General features: G+C 52.8%; 1 protein-coding gene across 8 annotated transcripts in view; it reads left to right on the top strand.

Moving 5' to 3' along the window:
- LOC132836786 (homeobox protein Meis1-like) overlaps positions 1–19,529 on the top strand; it is a 407,589-nt gene that overhangs the window by 328,007 nt on the left and 60,053 nt on the right. For all 8 annotated transcript variants that reach the window (XM_060856248.1, XM_060856254.1, XM_060856255.1 and 5 more), the window contains exon 8: positions 1,359–1,504. In XM_060856248.1, the coding sequence (XP_060712231.1) occupies positions 1,359–1,504 (146 nt within the window). The remainder of the gene's footprint in view (positions 1–1,358; positions 1,505–19,529) is intronic.

Consider the following 19,529-nt stretch of genomic DNA (forward strand, 5'->3'; position numbering starts at 1 on the left):
CAAAGCCATTGTCAATTGTGAGGAAAATCCCATCTGGTTCACTAATGTCCTTTCGGGAAGGAATCTGCCATCCTTACCTGGTCTGGCCTACACGTGACTCCAGACCCACAGCAAATTTGGGAAAATAGACTGTCTCACAGGAAATTCTAGCAGCAGGAAGTAACAGGATGTAGAGATGCCAGGGTTGGACTGGGATGGACAACTTCAGAATTCCTATGGCACCGGGTTATAGTCCAACAGGTTTATTTGAGGTTGACTCTTAACTGCCCTCTGGGTAATTAGGGATGGGCAATACATGTCACATCCCATGAATAAAACAATAAATAAGGTGGAGTGATATTATCACTGTTGAAAATGTGTTGCTGGAAAAGGGCAGTAGGTCAGGCAGTGTCCAAGGAGCAGGAGAGTCGACGTTTCGGGCATGAGCCCTTCTTCCTGATGAAGGGCTTATGCCCTAAACGTCGATTCTCCTGCTCCTTGGATGCTGCCTGACCTGCTGCGCTTTTCCAGCAACACATTTTCAACTCTGATCTCCAGCATCTGCAGACCTCACTTTCTCCTAGATGATATTATCACTGTACTCATTATCCAATAGGGCCTAGCTAGTGCCTTGGGGACACTTGCCCTGCCTTCTGGTAGAATCTCAGTTGAAATAATCACTTCAGGAAGGAATGGAGAGATTGGGACTCTTTGGCTTTGGAAAAGGTCGGGGAGAGAGTTGATCGAAGATTTGAAACTGGTGAAGGGTCAGTACTGAGTAGATATGGAGAAGCTTCCTGTCTATAACAGGATCGAGAGGCAGCGGGCTGGGGCTTTGGAGGCATTTTGCAGAGTGAGTGGTTAGGGTCTGGAATAAGCTGCCCAGAAATATGGTGGACACAGGTTCGATTAAAACATTCCAGAAGGGCATTAGAAGGTTATTTAAGCAGAAACAATGGACACGAAAAGGAGGGGAAGGCAGTAGATTGGCTCTGAATCCAAATTCTCAGAGAAACAGTGTGCACACAACAGACTTAATGGCCTTGTTGTGCACCCTAACCATCCTGAGAAGGTGGAGGAGACTTCCTTTCACCCCCTCAGAGGTGACATTCTGGAATGTTCCGCAGAGTGATGGGAGCTGGATAGACAGGCAGATGTGGAAATGTTTATACGGTGACTCTTGTCCTGGACCAAGCTGGTAACGACGAGTACCTCTGGACGGCCATTTGTAAGTCAGAGACCTCCTGCCCCTGAGGAGGTCAAGAGGGGTTAGAGTTGAGGCGGCGCAGTTGGATCTGATTGGACACTGGCGCGCACACTTGGCACTTTTTTGGTGACTGATTCCATGATCTCTCCCCACCCCCCCACCCCCCCCTCAGGTGATGCGTTAGACAACAGCATGGCATCGCCCGGCACAGGCGACGATGACGACTTGGACAAGGACAAGCGGCGTCAAAAAAAAAGGGGCATTTTCCCCAAAGTGGCCACCAATATCATGCGGGCCTGGCTCTTCCAGCACCTCACGGTAAGAGTCAAGGGTAAAGGGGGGGATACCTCTGTTCTCCTGCCTCCCCTCCCACCCCCACCACCAGACTCCACAATCCACCCCTCACCGCCCAAACCCCATCCAAAATCTCACAGGGCATCCCGACCCTCTGTGTGTCACGAGGAGTTTACCACACAGAAATCGGCCACTTGGCCCATCTATTACGTGTTGGCTCTTACGCTCCTCCTCCTCAGGGGATTGGGATAACCCCTACAAGGCCTGTTGGGAATCGTTAATTAATCTCCTCAGGAAGCTCGTTATGGGTTCCCTTGGTAACAGGCAACGGCCTGTCCGACTAGAACGCGTCACTTGAGCCCAGTTTGCAGTTCCATTCATAGAATCCGTACAGTGGGGAAACAGGCCATTCAGCCCAACAAGTCCACACCGACCCTCCGAAGAGCATCCCACTCAATCCCCGTAACCCTGCATTTCCCATGGCTAAGCCACCTAACCTACCCGTCGCTGAACACAATGGACCAATCCATCCCGAACCTGCGCATCATTGGACTGTGGGAGGAAACCAGAGCACCCGGAGGAAACGCACACAGACACAGGGAGAATGTGCAAACTCCACACTCACAGAGTCACCCGAGGCTGGAATTGAACCCGGGTCCCCGGTGCTGTGAGGCTGCAATGCTAACCACTGAACCACCGTGCTGCCTGGGTGTCCTTGGAGAGGGAGCATGCAGTGTCTGTCAATGCTCTGGATGCCTTCAGAGAGAGGTGGGCTCCGCAGGGGGCGAGAGTGCTTTACTTCCCCCTCCAGCACCATTTTAATTTAGCCCCCTTCCTCTCTCCCTACCTTGCCCTCACCTGTCCATGATGGGCTTCACGTGAATATTTGTTTGGCTACACTGTCGATTCTCCTGCTCCTCAGATTCTGTGCTTTTCCAGCACCACACTCTCGACTCTGATCTCCAGTGTCTGCAGTCCTCACTTTCTCCCGCACTGTGGTAGTTAGAAGAAACAGCAGGAGACAAAAAAAAAGTCCCGGTGATTTTGGCGGAATAGGATGTTGGAGATTAAGGGAACAGATCCAGGGATAGGTTCCTTCCATCGGAACATCCTGAGTTATAATACTTACCTTAGTTTATCTGCTCTTCCTGGGTGGCCCAGTGAGGATTGCGGCCTAGTGGTAACATCATTAGACTTATCAACCACAGATCCCTGGCTGATGAGTCGGGACCCTATGCTCAAATCACTTTGGGGGTTTAGCTGGTGGATCTTTCATTCAGTTCATAAATAAACTGGAATTGGGAACCATTTATAAGCGGCGGCCATTACACCATCATGGATTGTCTTCAGAAGGTCTTCCTGAATGACCTTTGCTCCCTTAGTGTAGGAAATCTGCCCCCCTCACCGATGGCAGAGGGAGCAAATCGGGGGTGTTCAAGAAGGCCGGATTGGGAGACGGGTAGACATCCCGGAAGGTTCTAGAGCGGGCGGAGCTTGCCTGAAACCGTGGAGGGGTTTGAGGATGAGGCCAAGCCTCCTGGTGCCAGGGGTCTGCCCCATTTCAGATTCTCCCGGGTCCCCAGAGCAATGTCCGAGGCGTTGTCCTGGATTAACCTCTTCAAAGGATTCATTGTCCACTCTTGTTCCCTTTTTCATTACGTACTTCGCAGCGCCCTCCCCCACCCCATTGGATCCAGGACATCCATTCAGGTCAAGAAAGAAGGATTCGGTCACCTCTCCCTGCCCCTACGACCTCCTCTGACCTTCCCCCCTTTCCTGTCATCTCTTTTCCCAGCCGCATGTATCTCCTGGTTTCCATCACTCTCCCCTCATCAACAACCCACCACATTGGCAGTGTTTGAAGGGACCACACCAGCATTTTAGGGTTTATTAGCACCCAGTGAGCCCCTGCGCAGAGTTCATCTGAGTCATGACCCCTTCCTGGAGTTTGATGAGGTCATGACCCCTACTCAGAGTTTGACCTGGTGATGACTACCTCTTCAAGATTTGACAGGGTCATGACTCCTTTCCAGGGTTTGACACGGTAATGACCACTTCACAGGGTCTGGTAAGATCATGGCCTTTCCCCATGGTTCTATAAGGTCATCATCTCCTCCCAGGATTTGACAGGGTCATCACCTTTTCTCAGGGTGTGGTAAGGTCATGACCCTTCCCCAGGATTTGTCAGGGCCATGACCTCTTCCCAGGGTTTGATAGGGTCACGACCTCTTCTCAGGATCTGGCAAGTTCATGACCCTTCCCCTGTGGCTTTACAGTGTCGTGACCTTTTCCCAGGGTCTAGCAGGGTCATGCACCTCTCTATCGGATCCATGAGGGTCATGATCCCTTGTCTGTGATCTATGGGGAATGAACGCCCTCTTCAGTATTCGAACCTCATCAGGATTTGACAGGCCATTCAACCAATGGCAAAGCTCCATTGGGGTGGGGACGATGTCACATCTGTGATGTCACCTCCCTGCACTTGCTGGGCGGGGGGAGGGGGTGGTAAGGGATTTTCCAGTTCGATTGGGGGTTGGGGCAGATCGGAAAATGCCACTTATCGATGGTTCCTGGCCTCCCCCATGTAATCCAACCCTTCTGCGATGGTCAGACTGTACATCCAGCAGTGAAAATATCATGGGGCAAAGATAGTCACGTCCTCAGTGAGTGATAGAACAGGCTGAAAAGGCTGAATGTCCTCCTCTGATAGCTGTCTTCCTCATGACAGCCAGGATTGGCATTCCCAATTTACTTCCTCCTGCCTGAGATTTTGTGAAAAAAAAATTCTTTCATGGGACGTGGGCACCATTGACAGGGCCTATACACACTGCTCTTCCCTAATGGCTCTCGAGAGTCAGCCATGTTGCTTTGATTAGGGGTCATGTGTTGGCCAGGTCAGGTAAGGATGGCAGATTTCCCTCCCTAACAGACATTTTTTAAGAAAAATCGAAAATAGCTCTCGCAGATCGCTGTCTTTGAGGCTGGTTTTCATTCGCAGATTTGTATTTGTTCAATTTAAGTTCCACCAACTGCCAATTGAACCCAATGGGATATTAGCGTAGGCCTCTGGATTGCTTGTCTCCCACAGACAGAGTCGCCTGTGCAGGTAGCAGCGAGGTATTTGGTCACAATGTGGATGAACCGTCATGGTGGCGAGTTAAGTGAAGGACCTGCGATTGGAAGTGTGTCCGTGATTAAGAAAGCGAATGCAATGTTGTCACTTATCTCAAGAGGGTTGGAATATAAAAGCATTGTTGTGCTACTGAGACTTTATAAAGCTCTAATTAGACCCCATTTGGAGTACTGTGTCCAGTTTTGGTCCCCACACCTCAGGAAGGACATACTGGCACTGGAACGTGTCCAGCGGAGATTCACACGGATGATCCGTGGAATAGTTGGTCTAACATATGAGGAATGGCTGAGGATCCTGGAATTATATTCATTGGAGTTTAGAAGATTAAGGGGCGGTTTAATAGAAACGTACAAGAAAATACATGGCTTGGAAAGGGTGGACGCTAGGAAATTATTTCCATTAGGCGAGGAGACTAGGACCCGTGGACACAGCCTTAAAATTAGTGGGGGTAAATTCAGAACAGAAATGCGGAGACATTTCTTCAGCCAGAGGGTGGTGGGCCTGTGGAATTCATTGCCGCAGAGTGCAGTGGAGGCCGGGACGCTAAATGTCTTCAAGGCAGAGATTGATAGATTCTTGTTGTCTCGAGGAATTAAGGGCTACGGGGAGAGTGCGGGTAGGTGGAGTTGAAATGCCCATCAGCCATGATTGAATGGCGGAGTGGACTCGATGGGCCGAATGGCCTTACTTCCACTCCTATGTCTTATGGTCTTATGGAGCTGAGCAAAGAAGACGTGATTGGAATGCCGGTAAACGCGTTACTTTGCAGAGAGGGAGCTAATCGGACAGTGTTTAACCATCGGAAACTCATCCCCAAGGGTTTCTTTCTGAAGTGAAACAGTTGCAAACACCCACCCGGAGCCTTCCCTTAATTCCAAAGGAACTCCCTGCTGCTTTGTGTCCCACTGGTCCGTGGCCAAATCCCCGTGGATTTGGACTATATCGCTCACCCATCTCCCCCCCTTTTCTCACCACAGCCCAGTGAGGGCAAACAAGCAAATGGGAAGGTCATGTCTGAAGCTTTCAAAACATATTCAAATACAGCTGGCACTTGAGAATTCTGCCTCATGCCCCTATATCCACACACACACACACACACACACACACACATGCAAATGTGCAAGCACATATGTGCATATGCACACATGCACTAACACACACGTACATGCATGTTAAAAGACACACACATATAATTGACACACGTATAATTGCAAGTATAAATACATATGTACACATGTATGAAGATAGACATGTTCACATGCCAATATGCAAAGGCGTACTCACAGACTCACACATACAGGCACACGCACACATACAGGCACACGCACACATACACAGACTCTCTCTCACACACACATAGATACACACAGACTCTTCACACACACACACACACACACGCACACAGACACATACACACAGGCACAATCTCTCTCACACACACCACAGACAGACAGACACATACACACGCACATACACACAAACATACACACACAGACTCTCTCTCACACAGATAGATACACACACTGCACATACACACACACAGACCAACACGCACATACACACACACAGACCAACACACACATACACACACAGACTCTCTCTCACACAGACAAATACACACACATGCACATACACACACACATATACACACAGACTCTCTCTCACACAGACAGATACACACACGTGCACATACACACACACACACTGACTCTCTCTCGCACAGACAAATACATGCACATGCACATACACACACGCACATACACACACAGAGTCTCTCTCGCACAGACACATACACACACACATACACACACATATACACACAGACTCTCACACAGACAGATACACACACATGCACATACACACACGTACATACACACACAGACTCTCTCTCACACATATATACATACACGCACACGCACATACAGACACACTCATACACACACAGACTCTCTCTCGCACAGACAGCTACACGCACATGCACATACACACACACACACACATACACATACAGACTCTCTCTCGCACAGACAGCTACACGCACATGCACATACACACACACACACACACACACACATACACATACAGACTCTCTCTCGCACAGACAGCTACACGCACATACACACACACACACACACACACACACACACACACATACACATACAGACTCTCTCTCGCACAGTTGAGAGTGCCAGCTGATAGCAGGGTGATAGGTGCTTTAGTCTCGCGTGGGCTCCAAAAAGTACAGATACTGGTTCAGCTTTAGCAGCGAGCTGTTGGGTTTTGTGTCCACCCTCCTCACAGTTAACTAGGAGAAAGTGAGGACTGCACATGCTGGAGATCCTGATGAAGGGCTTATGCCCGAATCGTCGACTCTCCTGCTCCTCGGATGCTGCCCGACCTGCTGTGCCTTTCCAGCTCCTCACTCTCTGACTCCTCACAGTAAACCGTGGAGAGGCCGAGACTGAACACAGGTTTGACCCACATCTGAAAACCAGCATCACTCTGACCTCGGTCCTCCAGCTCCAGAGAGAAGACGGTGCGCATGTGCACTGACTCGGAGACTGGGCTCCTTGTCAATCCCAAACCGTCCTGGAGAAGCAGCTCAGAAAACAGGCCTTTCCCTAAATACCTGGCAACAATTCCCACAGCACAACACCTCCCGTCTCTACCCCCACCCCTCCCAGACACAGAGACACACACGATAAAACATAAAAGGAGAAAAAGAGACAAAGGCAGAGACTACGTAGTCAGAGAACGATTCTGCACAGTTACTGCACTTGCTCTCTGACTCTATGTGCACACTCACAATGGCACACATACTTACACACATATATACATGCACAGTCTCATCAGTGCAAACACACACTCATACTCACACATTGACACATACGGCCAAACACACATTTAAAAATGCACTCTCACACAAAACTGACACACCCTTCCACAGAGGCACATACACAGGAGCCAGCACACATCCTCGTTTTCACAAACTCTCTCTCACACACACATTCAGAAAGGCTCACACACACACACACACACAGAAATAGACATAGACACAAACACACAGATACACACACACACAAATACACACACACACTCACACACACACACACAGAAATAGACATAGACACAAACACACAGACACACACACACACAAATACACATAGACACACACACACAGAAATAGACATAGACACAAACACACAAATACACACACACACTCACACACACACACACACAGAAATAGACATAGACACAAACACACAGACACACACACACACAAATATACATAGACACAAACACACAGACACACACACAAATATACATAGACACACACAGACACACACACACAAATACACAGACACAAACACACACACACACAAACACACACACACACAGACACACACACACACACACACACACAAATACACATAGACACACACACACACACACAGACACACACACACACAGACACACACACACACACACACAAGAACAGGCACGTGAACAGGCACGCGAGCACACACACAAACCCATATCACAGGAGTTATCAGTTGCGGCTTTATCTCACAGAGACTGTGCTACATCTGAAAGCCCAAATGCGATGAAAGCTCCTGGCATCGGTCCAAATGAAAATTGGACGGCAAATGTTTGGTGTGAAAGCTTCTGGGGTTATTTTGGTAAACGATGGAAACAAGTGCTAAATAGGTGCTGTGCTAATCAGCCTTCCCTGTTTGAAAATCTGGTTTGAACGCACAGCTCTGAGGCTAATTGCTGATTACCATAACTGGCGCTCTCCTGCTGGGGTTAGGCAGAAGCCTCCAATCTGCGAGCAAATCCTGATAGAGACGCTGCTTCCGTGGAGCACCCACTCCGGAGAAATTGTGACACACACACACACACACACACACACACACTCACAACCACCCACCCAACCTCCTGCAGCCTATGCCACTTTGGTAGGAAGTGCAGAAGGGTTGAATATTATTGAGATGGTAAAAGGCAGCATATAAATGATTTGAGAGTCATGCAACACAGAGACAGACCCTTCAGTCCAACTCGTCAAAACTGACCAACTTTCCCAAATTAAACTATAGTCCCGTTTGCCTGCCCTTGATCCATGTCCTTCTAAGAGTTCAGAAAAAATTTACAAGGATGTTGCCAGGGTTGGAGGGTTTGAGCTATAGAGAGAGGCTGAACCGGCTGGGGCTGTTTTCCCTGGAGCGTCAGAGGCTGAGGGGTGACCTTTTTGAAGTTTACAAAATCCTCAGGGACATGGATAGGATAAATAGACAAAGTCTTTTTCCCTGGCGTGGGGGAGCCCAGAACTAGAGGGCATAGGTTTAGGGTGAGAGGGGAAAGATATAAAAGAGACCTGAGGGATAACCTTTTCACCCAGAGGGTGGTACGTGTATGGAATGAGCTGCCAGAGGAAGTGGTGGAGGCTGGTACAATTGCAACATTTAAGAGGCATTTGGATGGGTATATGAATAGGAAGGGTTTGGAGGGATATGGGCCAGGTGCTGGCAGGTGGGACTAGATTGGGTTGGGATATCTGGTCGGCATGGACGCGTTGGACCGAAGGGTCTGTTTCAGTGTTGTACGTCTCTATGACTCTATAACCTTTTCCTATCCATGTATCTTTTCAAATGTCTTTTAAATGTTGTAACTGCAGCTGCATCCCCCAGTTCCTCCGCCAGCTCATTTGGTACATAAACTACAAAACGTTTGCATCCACATTCAGCGGGGAGGGCAAGTGGCCTTTATTTGGAAGGGAATGGTGAGTAAAGACAGGGAGGTTTTGCCAAAACTGTACAGAGCACCAGTCAGATCCCACCTGCAATACTATTGACAGTTTGGGACCTCTTTTCTAGAGAAAGATTGTTTAGCTTTGGAGTCCAGTGAGCGTTCACTCAGCTGGTACTAGGACTGTCCTAGGGGGAGGAGCTGTCTCGGTAAGGCTTGTGTTCACCGGAGTTTAGGAGAATGAATTATTGAGACATGCAAGATTCTGGGTGTAGGTTGGCTCACTGAGCTGGAAGGTTCATTTTCAGACGTTTCGTCACCATACTAGGTAACATCTTCAGTGGGCCTCAGGCGAAGCATCAGTGCTTTGTCCGGAGGCCCACTGAAGGTGTTACCTAGTTTGGTGACGAAACGTCTGAAAATGAACCTTTCAGCCAACCTACACCCAGAACCTCAACCTGAGCCACACACCTTGCTCATGCAAGGCGGTCTGGGGACTTGACAGGGGGAGATGTGAAGAGGTCGGGTTCCCCTTTGTGGGAGAGTCGAGGATCAGAGAGGCATCACCTCAGAGTAAGGGGACGGAGATGAGGAGGAATTGCTTCCCTCCGAGGGGAGTGAGTCTGAGGAACTCTTTACTGGAGAGGGCTGTGGGATCGGGTCGGAGTGAAGGGGGAGCTACTTCGGCTTTATTGGCTAGGGAAACCCGTGGCCTTCCCGGACATACAGGGAAGCCCCAATGTTGGCGATGAGCATGCTCTGTGTGCTGGCTCTGTCACCTTTGACACTGAGGATTGGCGTGGGCACTAAGCTTATGGTGGGGGTTGGCTCTGGCTGTGTACCCCATTGGGTGGGAACGTCATTGGGTGGGAACGTCACTCAGGCTGAGGAAAGGGCATCCTCCAGCTTTCTAACTGAAACAGGAAAACTCCTATCGGTGCAGGAGGGCCCACTGGATCCCCCACAGCTGATTGGCTGCTGACTGGATTCCCACGGGTGTTAGGGACCGGTGACAAGTAAAACCACGTCTGACCAAAGGCCGGCAACTCCTGGCATTCCCAAAATTAATACCCCCGTCCCAACTCCGTCCTGGGATCCCAGCATGGACAATCCCCCAGGGAACTGAAGCCAGGGCTGGGAGGGTAACCCTCAGAGGGTGCCCCTCAAGATGTCAATGCCCCATCCCTCCCCCTCACCCTCCACACATACACCCCTCCCCTACACACACCCATCCACCTCTCCCCCCACATACACACCCTTCCCACAAACACCTAGCCCTCCCCCCAACACCCACCCCTCCCCCTACACACACATCTCCCCCCCCCACACACACCACAAATACACACACACCCCACAAACAAACCCCTCCCACACACACACACCCCTCCCACACACACCCCCTCTCAAACCCCTCGCACACACACACCCCTCACACACACTCACACCCCTCCGACATACACACCCTCCCACACACACAACCCTCCCACACACACCCCTCCCATACACACACCCCTCCCACACACACACCCCTCCCACACACACCCCCTCCCATACACCCCTCCCATACACCCCTCCCACACACCCTCCCACACCCACACCCCTCCCACACACACACCCCTCCCACACACACCCCCTCTCAAACCCCTAGCACACACACACCCCTCACACACACTCACACCCCTCCGACATACACACCCTCCCACACACACAACCCTCCCACACACACCCCTCCCATACACACACCCCTCCCACACACACACCCCTCCCACACACACACCCCTCCCACACACACCCCCTCCCATACACCCCTCCCATACACCCCTCCCACACACCCTCCCACACCCACACCCCTCCCACACACACACACCCCTCCCACACACACCCCTCCCACACACACCCCTCCCACACACACACCCCTCCCCCATACACATCCCTCACACACACTCATCCCTCCCACACATCCCTCTCACACACACCCCTCCCATAGACACCCCTCCCAGACACACACACCTCCCACACACACCCCTCCCACACCCACACCCCTCCCACACACACCCCTCCCACACACTCCCCTCACACACACACACCTCCCACAACCCTCCCCCACACACACCCCTCCCACACACACACCCCTCCCACACACAACCCTCCCACACACACACACCTCCCAAACACACACCTCCTACACACACACCCCTCCCACACACACACCCCTCCTACACGCACACCCCCCACACACACACCCCTCCCACACACACACCCCTCCCACATGCACACCCCTCCCACACACACACCCCTCACACAACCCTCCCACACACACACACCTCCCAAACACACACCTCCTACACACACACCCCTCCCACACACACACCCCTCCTACACGCACACTCCCCACACACACACCCCTCCCACACACACACCCCTCCCACATGCACACCCCTCCCACACACACACCCCTCACGCACCCCTCCCACACACACACCCCTCCCACACACACACCCCTCACACACCCCTCCCACACACACCCACCCCCACACACACACCCCTCACATACACACACCCCTCACACACACACACCCCTCACACACACACACCCCTCCCACACACACCGCTCCCACACACACCCCTCCCACACACACCTCTCACACACCCCTCCCATACACACACCCCTCCCACACACACACCCCTCCCACACACACCCCTCACACACCCCTCCCATACACACACCCCTCCCACACACACATCCCTCCCACACACACATCCCTCGCACACCCCCCTCACCCCCCCACACACACCCTGCCCCAACACCCCTCATACACACACCTACCTACACCCCTCACACACAACCAACTCCCCCACACTCACCCCTCTCACATATCCTTCCCTCATTCTCACACACCTGCCCCCCACCCCTCACAGACACCTCCATTCCCCGCACCCACCCTCACCTACCCCCTACATACGCACACCCCCGCACCCACCCTCCTGCACAGCCCCGCTCTCCTCTCCCCCACAACTTTCTCCCATCTCTCCCCTTACCCGTCTCACTTATTTGCCCTCTCCCTCAACACCCCTCGTTCCCCACATCCCCGTCCCCAACCCGCCTCCCCTCCCACACACACACACACACACACCCCACATTCCTCTCAGCCCCTACATCTCCCCTTCCCTCCTGTCCCCTGGAACCTCCTCCCCCATCCACCTCCCCATCCCCCAATTCTCTGGTGTCCGAGCAGCATCCTGAAGGAGTAGGCCCGAGGCCCTCGAATAGACATTGACCCCCCAGGGCCTCCCTCGGTGACGGGTTCAGACGATGGACCTTGGCCTCTTCCTGCTCCCAGCTTCAAAAGCAACACCCCGACAGTCCCCCCCCCCACCCCCGTCCGCACCCCCACTCCATCCTCCTGCTCCAGGACGCGGAATAATCTGCCATTTGTCTCCGTCTGTTCCCGACTTGGACATGGGTCCAATCTCCACCCGTCTAACGCATCCAATCCAAATCCTTCACAAAGTCAGCCTCTGCTTTGACTCATCCCCTCTGGCAGAAAGTGAGGATTGCGGATGCTGGAGTGGCAGAGTGGAAAGGTGTGACGCTGGAAAGGCACAGCGGGTTAGGCCTCATCCCGAGGAGCAGGAGGGTCGACGTTTCGGGCAAATGCCCTCAGAGAGAGGAGGAGAGCTTCTTCACAGTAGGCATCCCTTGAGAGAGGCTTCACCACGAGGTTAAAATCAACGAGGAGATACTGAGGACAGCAGATGCTGGAGATCAGAGTTGAGAGCGTGTTGCTGGGAAAACACAGCCAGTTAGGCCGCATCCTCCTGATTGGCCAATTCTCCTGCTCCTCAGATGCTGCCTGACCTGCTGTGGTCATCCCTCTGTCAGCCAATCGGCTGTCTGATCGCTGAGAGAGATCCAGCGATCCGTCTGAGAGAGATCCAGTGATCCGTCTGATCCTGAAATTCCTCACGCTTTCCAGACCCCAGCTGGAATTCCCCGAGTCTGAAACTCGCCATTCGTTGGCTCACTCTCCCTCAGGCAGCTTGGAGAGGGAACATAAAACCCGGTATAAAACCTAGTGATGAAAATAAAAAGATAAGAAAGCAGACGATTCCACTTTGAACGTGACCCTGACCACCTCAGAAACCGTGTGTTTTCTTTTTCGAGGAGAGCATGTTGTGTATCTGAAGGGTATGAGAACTTTCACAGGAGTGCAGGATGCACGTACAATATCCAGGGACTCTGAGCAGGAACGGGGATTAAAGGAGATAATCTCCCGTGTCCCACAGGAGAGCCAGAACTGTGCAGGAAGCGAGAGGAGAAACGAGAAATGAGTTGGGATGAGCTGACAGTCTTTAAACTAGGCGGACAGATCAATAAGGGCTGAGCAACCCGATCGATGGTAAAGAGAGACTTAAAATGCCTTGACTCTCTCTCTCTTTGAGCTTCAATTGTACAGAACCAGTGTAAAAAAACTAACTGAGGCAGCTTCTTCAAAATAAAAAGCCCTGAGTACAGACCAGGGACTTGCTGCAACTTCTGCTGACACATCTGAGTTTTCAATCTCTGATTGCCTCTAATTTAAAACACTCCATTCGCCTTTGCAAATCACTCTCTCTCTCTCTCTCTTTCAGTTAACACTGATTTGGAAGCTGCCGGTGTTGGACTGGGGTGTACAAAGTTAAAAATCACACAACACCAGGTTATAGTCCAACAGGTTTATTTGGAAGCACTAGCTTTCGGAGCGCTGCTCCTTCATCAGGTGTCCACCATAAACCACCTGATGAAGGAGCGTCGCTCCGAAAGCTAGTGCTTCCAATTAAACCTGTTGGACTATAACCTGGTGTTGTGTGATTTTTAACTCAGTTAACGCTGACTCTCTCCCTCTCTCACATTTAACAATGGCTCTCTCTTTTCCTCTCCTTCAGCTAACATGACTCTCTCTCCCTCAGTTAACCCCAACTCTCTCTCTCGGTTAGCACCAACTCTCTCTCTCTCTCTCTCTCCCCCCCTCAGTTAACCCCAACTCTCTCCCTTGGTTAGCACCAACTCTCTCTCTCTCTCTCTCTCTCTCTCAGAGTAAACACTGATTCATTCTTAATCAGTTACCACTGATTCTCTCCCTCAGTTAACCCCAACTCTCTCTCTCGGTTAGCACCAACTGTCTCTCTCTCTTTCTCTCCCTCAGTTAACACCGACTCACTCATTCCCCAAGAGCAGGTCTAGTCTGGAACCTCCCCGAGTTGGACAACTTACATAATGATGCAAGAAACAGTCCGGGCCCCAACAAACAAATTCACTGCCAGTCCCTTTGTCCCCACCGACCAACCTCGGTCACCGAAGGGAGTACAAGGCAGGAAAGGGGGAAGTTACATTGACCCAAAATGGCAAGCCAGATGTTTTTACATTTTCAAACATTCCCGCTCTGACTGACCACAGTCCCACACTGACTGACCACAGTCCCACTCTGACTGACCACAATCCCCCTCTGACTGACCACAGTCCCAATCTGACGGACCACAGTCCCCCTCTGACTGACCACAGTCCCACACTGACTGACCACAGTCCCACACTGACTGATCACAGTCCCCCTCTGCCTGACCACAGTCCCTCTCTGACTGACCACAGTCCCAACCTGACTGACCACAGTCCCCCTCTGACTGACCACAGTCCCAACCTGACTGACCACAGTCCCCCTCTGACTGACCACAGTCCCACACTGACTGATCACAGTCCCCCTCTGACTGACCACAATCCCCCTCTGACTGACCACAATCCCCCTCTGACTGACCACAGTCCCAATCTGACGGACCACAGTCATGCTCTGACTGACGACAGTCCCTCTCTGACTGACCACAGTCCCACTCTGACTGACCACTGTCGCCCACTGACAGACCACAGTCCTTCTCTGACTGACCATAGTCCCCCTCTGACTGACCACAGTCCCTCTCTGATTGACCAACAGTCCCCCTCTGACTGACCAAAGTCCCCCTCTAACTGACCACAGTCCCACCATGACTGACCACAGTCCCTCTCTAACTGACCACAGTCCCTCTCTGACTGACCACAGTCCCACTCTGACTGACCACAGTCCTTCTCTGACTGACCACAGTCCCGCTCTGACTGACCATAGTCCCCCTCTGACTGACCACAGTCCCTCTCTGATTGACCACAGTCCCCCTCTGACTGACCAAAGTCCCCCTCTGACTGACCACAGTCCCACCCTGACTGACCACAGTCCCACTCTGACTGACCACAGTCGCCCTCTGACTGACCACAGTCCCTCTCTGACTGACCACAGTCCCACTCTGACTGACCACAATCCCACCCTGATTGACCACAGTCCCCCTCTGACTGACCACAGTCCCACTTTGACTGACCACAGTCCCTCTCTGACTGACCACAGTCCCTCTCTGATTGACCACAGTCCCCCTCTGACTGACCACAGTCCCGCTCTGACTGACCACAGTCCCTCTCTGATTGACCACAGTCCCCCTCTGACTGACCACAGTCCCCCTCTGACTGGCCACAGTCCTGCTCTGACTGACCAACAGTCCCCCTCTGACTGACCACAGTCCCACTCTGACTGACCACAATCCCAACCTGACTGACCACAGTTCCCCTCTAACTGACCACAGTCCCTCTCTGACTGACCACAGTTCCACCTTGCCTGACTACAGTTCAACTCTGACTGACCACTGTCCCCCTCTGACTGACCACAGTCCCGCTCTGACTGACCACAGTCACCCTCTGACTGACCACAGTCCCTCTCTGACTGACCACAGTCCCACTCTGACTGACCACAGTCTCTCTCTGATTGACCACAGTCCCACTCTGACTGACCACAATCCCAACCTGACTGACCACAGTTCCCCTCTGACTGACCACAGTCCCTCTCTGACTGACCACAGTCTCTCTCTGACTGACCATAGTCCCACCTAGCCTGACTACAGTTCAACTCTGACTGACCACTGTCCCCCACTGACTGACCACAGTCCCGCTCTGAATGACCACAGTCACCCTCTGACTGACCACAGTCCCTCTCTGACTGACCACAGTCCCACTCTGACTGACCACAGTCCCGCTCTGACAGACCACAGTCCCCCCTCTGACTGACCACAGTCCCACTCTGATTGACCACAGTCCCCCTCTGACTGATCACAGTCCCCCTCTGACTGACCAAAGTCCCGCTCTGACTGACCAACAGTCCCCCTCTGACTGACCACAGTCCCACTCTGACTGACCACAATCCCAACCTGACTGACCACAGTTCCCCTCTGACTGACCACAGTCCCCCTCTGACTGACCACAGTCCCTCTCTGACTGACCATTGTCCCACCATGCCTGACTACAGTTCAACTCTGACTGACCACTGTCCCCCTCTGACTGACCACAGTCCCGCTCTGTCTGACCACAGTCCCTCTCTGACTGACCACAGTCCCACTCTGACTGACCACAGTCCCTTTCTGATTGACCATAGTCCCCCTCTGACTGACCACAGTCCCTCACCAATTGACTACAGTCCCCCTCTGACTGACCACAGTCCCTCTCTGACTGACCACAGTCCCGCTCTGACTGACTACAGTCCCTGTCTGACTGACCACAGTCCCACTCTGACTGACCACAATCCCAACCTGACTGACCACAGTTCCCCTCTGACTGACCACAGTCCCTCTCTGACTGACCACAGTCCCCCTCTGGCTGACCACAGTCCCTCTCTGACTGACCATAGTCCCACCTTGCCTGACTACAGTTCAACTCTGACTGACCACTGTCCCGCTCTGACTGACCACAGTCCCACTCTGACCGACCACAGTCCCGCTCTGACTGACCACAATCCCACCCTGACTGACCACAGTCCCCCTCTGACTGACCACAGTCCCAGTCTGATTGACCACAGTCCCGCTCTGACTGACCACAGTCCCTCACCGATTGACCACAGTCCCCCTCTGACTGACCACAGTCCCCCTCTGACTGACCACTGTCCCCTCTGACTGACCACAGTCCCGCTCTGACTGACCACAGTCCCTCACTGATTGACTACAGTCCCACTCTGACTGACCACAGTCACTCTCTGACTGACCACAGTCCCGTTCTGACTGACTACAGTCCCCCTCTGACTGACCACAGTCCCACTCTGACTGACCAACAGTCCCCCTCTGACTGACCACAGTCCCCCTCTGGCTGACCACAGTCCCTCTCTGACTGACCATAGTCCCACCTTGCCTGACAACAGTTCAACTCTGACTGACCACTGTACCCCTCTGACTGACCACAGTCCCTCTCTGACCGACCACAGTCCCGCTCTGACTGACCACAATCCCACCCTGACTGACCACAGTCCTGCTCTGACTGACCACAGTCCCTCTCTGATTGACCACAGTCCCGCTCTGACTGACCACAATCCCTCACCAATTGACCACAGTCCCCTTCTGACTGACCACAGTCCCCCTCTGACTGACCACTGTCCCTCTCTGACTGACCACAGTCCCACTCTGACTGACCACAGTCCCACTCTGACTGAGAACAGTCCCTCTCTGACTGACCACAATCCCACCCTGACTGACCACAGTCCCCCTCTGACTGACCACAGTCCCTCTATGATTGACCACAGTCCCACTCTGACTGACCACATTCCCGTTCTGACTGACCAACAGTCCCCCTCTGACTGACCACAGTCCCACTCTGACTGACCACAATCCCAACCTGACTGACCACAGTTCCCCTCTGACAGACCACAGTCCCTCTCTGACTGACCACAGTCTCTCTCTGACTGACCATAGTCCCACCTAGCCTGACTACAGTTCAACTCTGACTGACCACTGTCCCCCACTGACTGACCACAGTCCCGCTCTGAATGACCACAGTCACCCTCTGACTGACCACAGTCCCTCTCTGACTGACCACAGTCCCGCTCTGACTAACCACAGTCCCCCTCTGACTGACCATAGTCCCACGTTGCCTGACTACAGTTCAACTCTGATTGACCACTGTCCCCCTCTGACTGACCACAGTCCTTCTCTGACTGACCACAGTCCCGCTCTGACTGACCACAGACCCCTCTGACTGACCACAGTCCCTCTCTGATTGACCACAGTCCCCCTCTGACTGACCAAAGTCCCCCTCTGACTGACCACAGTCCCACCCTGACTGACCACAGTCGCCCTCTGACTGACCACAGTCGCCCTCTGACTGACCACAGTCGCTCTCTGACTGACCACAGTCCCACTCTGACTGACCACAATACCACCCTGATTGACCATAGTCCCCCTCTGACTGACCACAGTCCCACTTTGACCGACCACAGTCCCTCTCTGACTGATCACAGTCCCTCTCTGACTGACCACAGTCCCACTCTGATTGACCACAGTCCCCCTCAGACTGATCACGGTCCCCCTCTGACTGACCAAAATCCCGCTCTGACTGACCAACAGTCCCCCTCTGACTGACCACAGTCCCACTCTGACTGACCACAATCCCAACCTGACTGAGCACTGTTCCCCTCTGACTGACCACAGTCCCCCTCTGACTGACCACAGTCCCTCTCTGACTGACAATAGTCCAACCATGCCTGACTACAGTTCAACTCTGACTGACCACTGTCCCACTCTGACTGACCACAGTCCCGCTCTGTCTGACCACAGTCCCTCTCTGACTGACCACAGTCCCACTCTGACTGACCAACAGTCCCCCTCTGGCTGACCACAGTCCCTCTCTGACTGACCATAGTCCCACCTTGCCTGACTACAGTTCAACTCTGACTGACCACTGTCCCGCTCTGACTGACCACAGTCCCTCTCTGACCGACCACAGTCCCGCTCTGACTGACCACAATCCCACCCTGACTGACCACAGTCCCCCCTGACTGACCACAGTCCCAATCTGATTGACCACAGTCCCGCTCTGACTGACCACAGTCCCTCACCGATTGACCACAGTCCCCCTCTGACTGACCACTGTCCCCTCTGACTGACCACAGTCCCGCTCTGACTGACCACAGTCCCTCACTGATTGACTACAGTCCCCCTCTGACTGACCACAGTCACTCTCTGACTGACCACAGTCCCGCTCTGACTGACTACAGTCCCCCTCTGACTGACCACAGTCCCACTCTGACTGACCAACAGTCCCCCTCTGACTGACCACAGTCCCCCTCTGGCTGACCACAGTCC

The sequence above is a fragment of the Hemiscyllium ocellatum genome, chromosome 47 (assembly GCF_020745735.1).
Source record: "Hemiscyllium ocellatum isolate sHemOce1 chromosome 47, sHemOce1.pat.X.cur, whole genome shotgun sequence".
NCBI lineage: Eukaryota > Metazoa > Chordata > Chondrichthyes > Orectolobiformes > Hemiscylliidae > Hemiscyllium > Hemiscyllium ocellatum.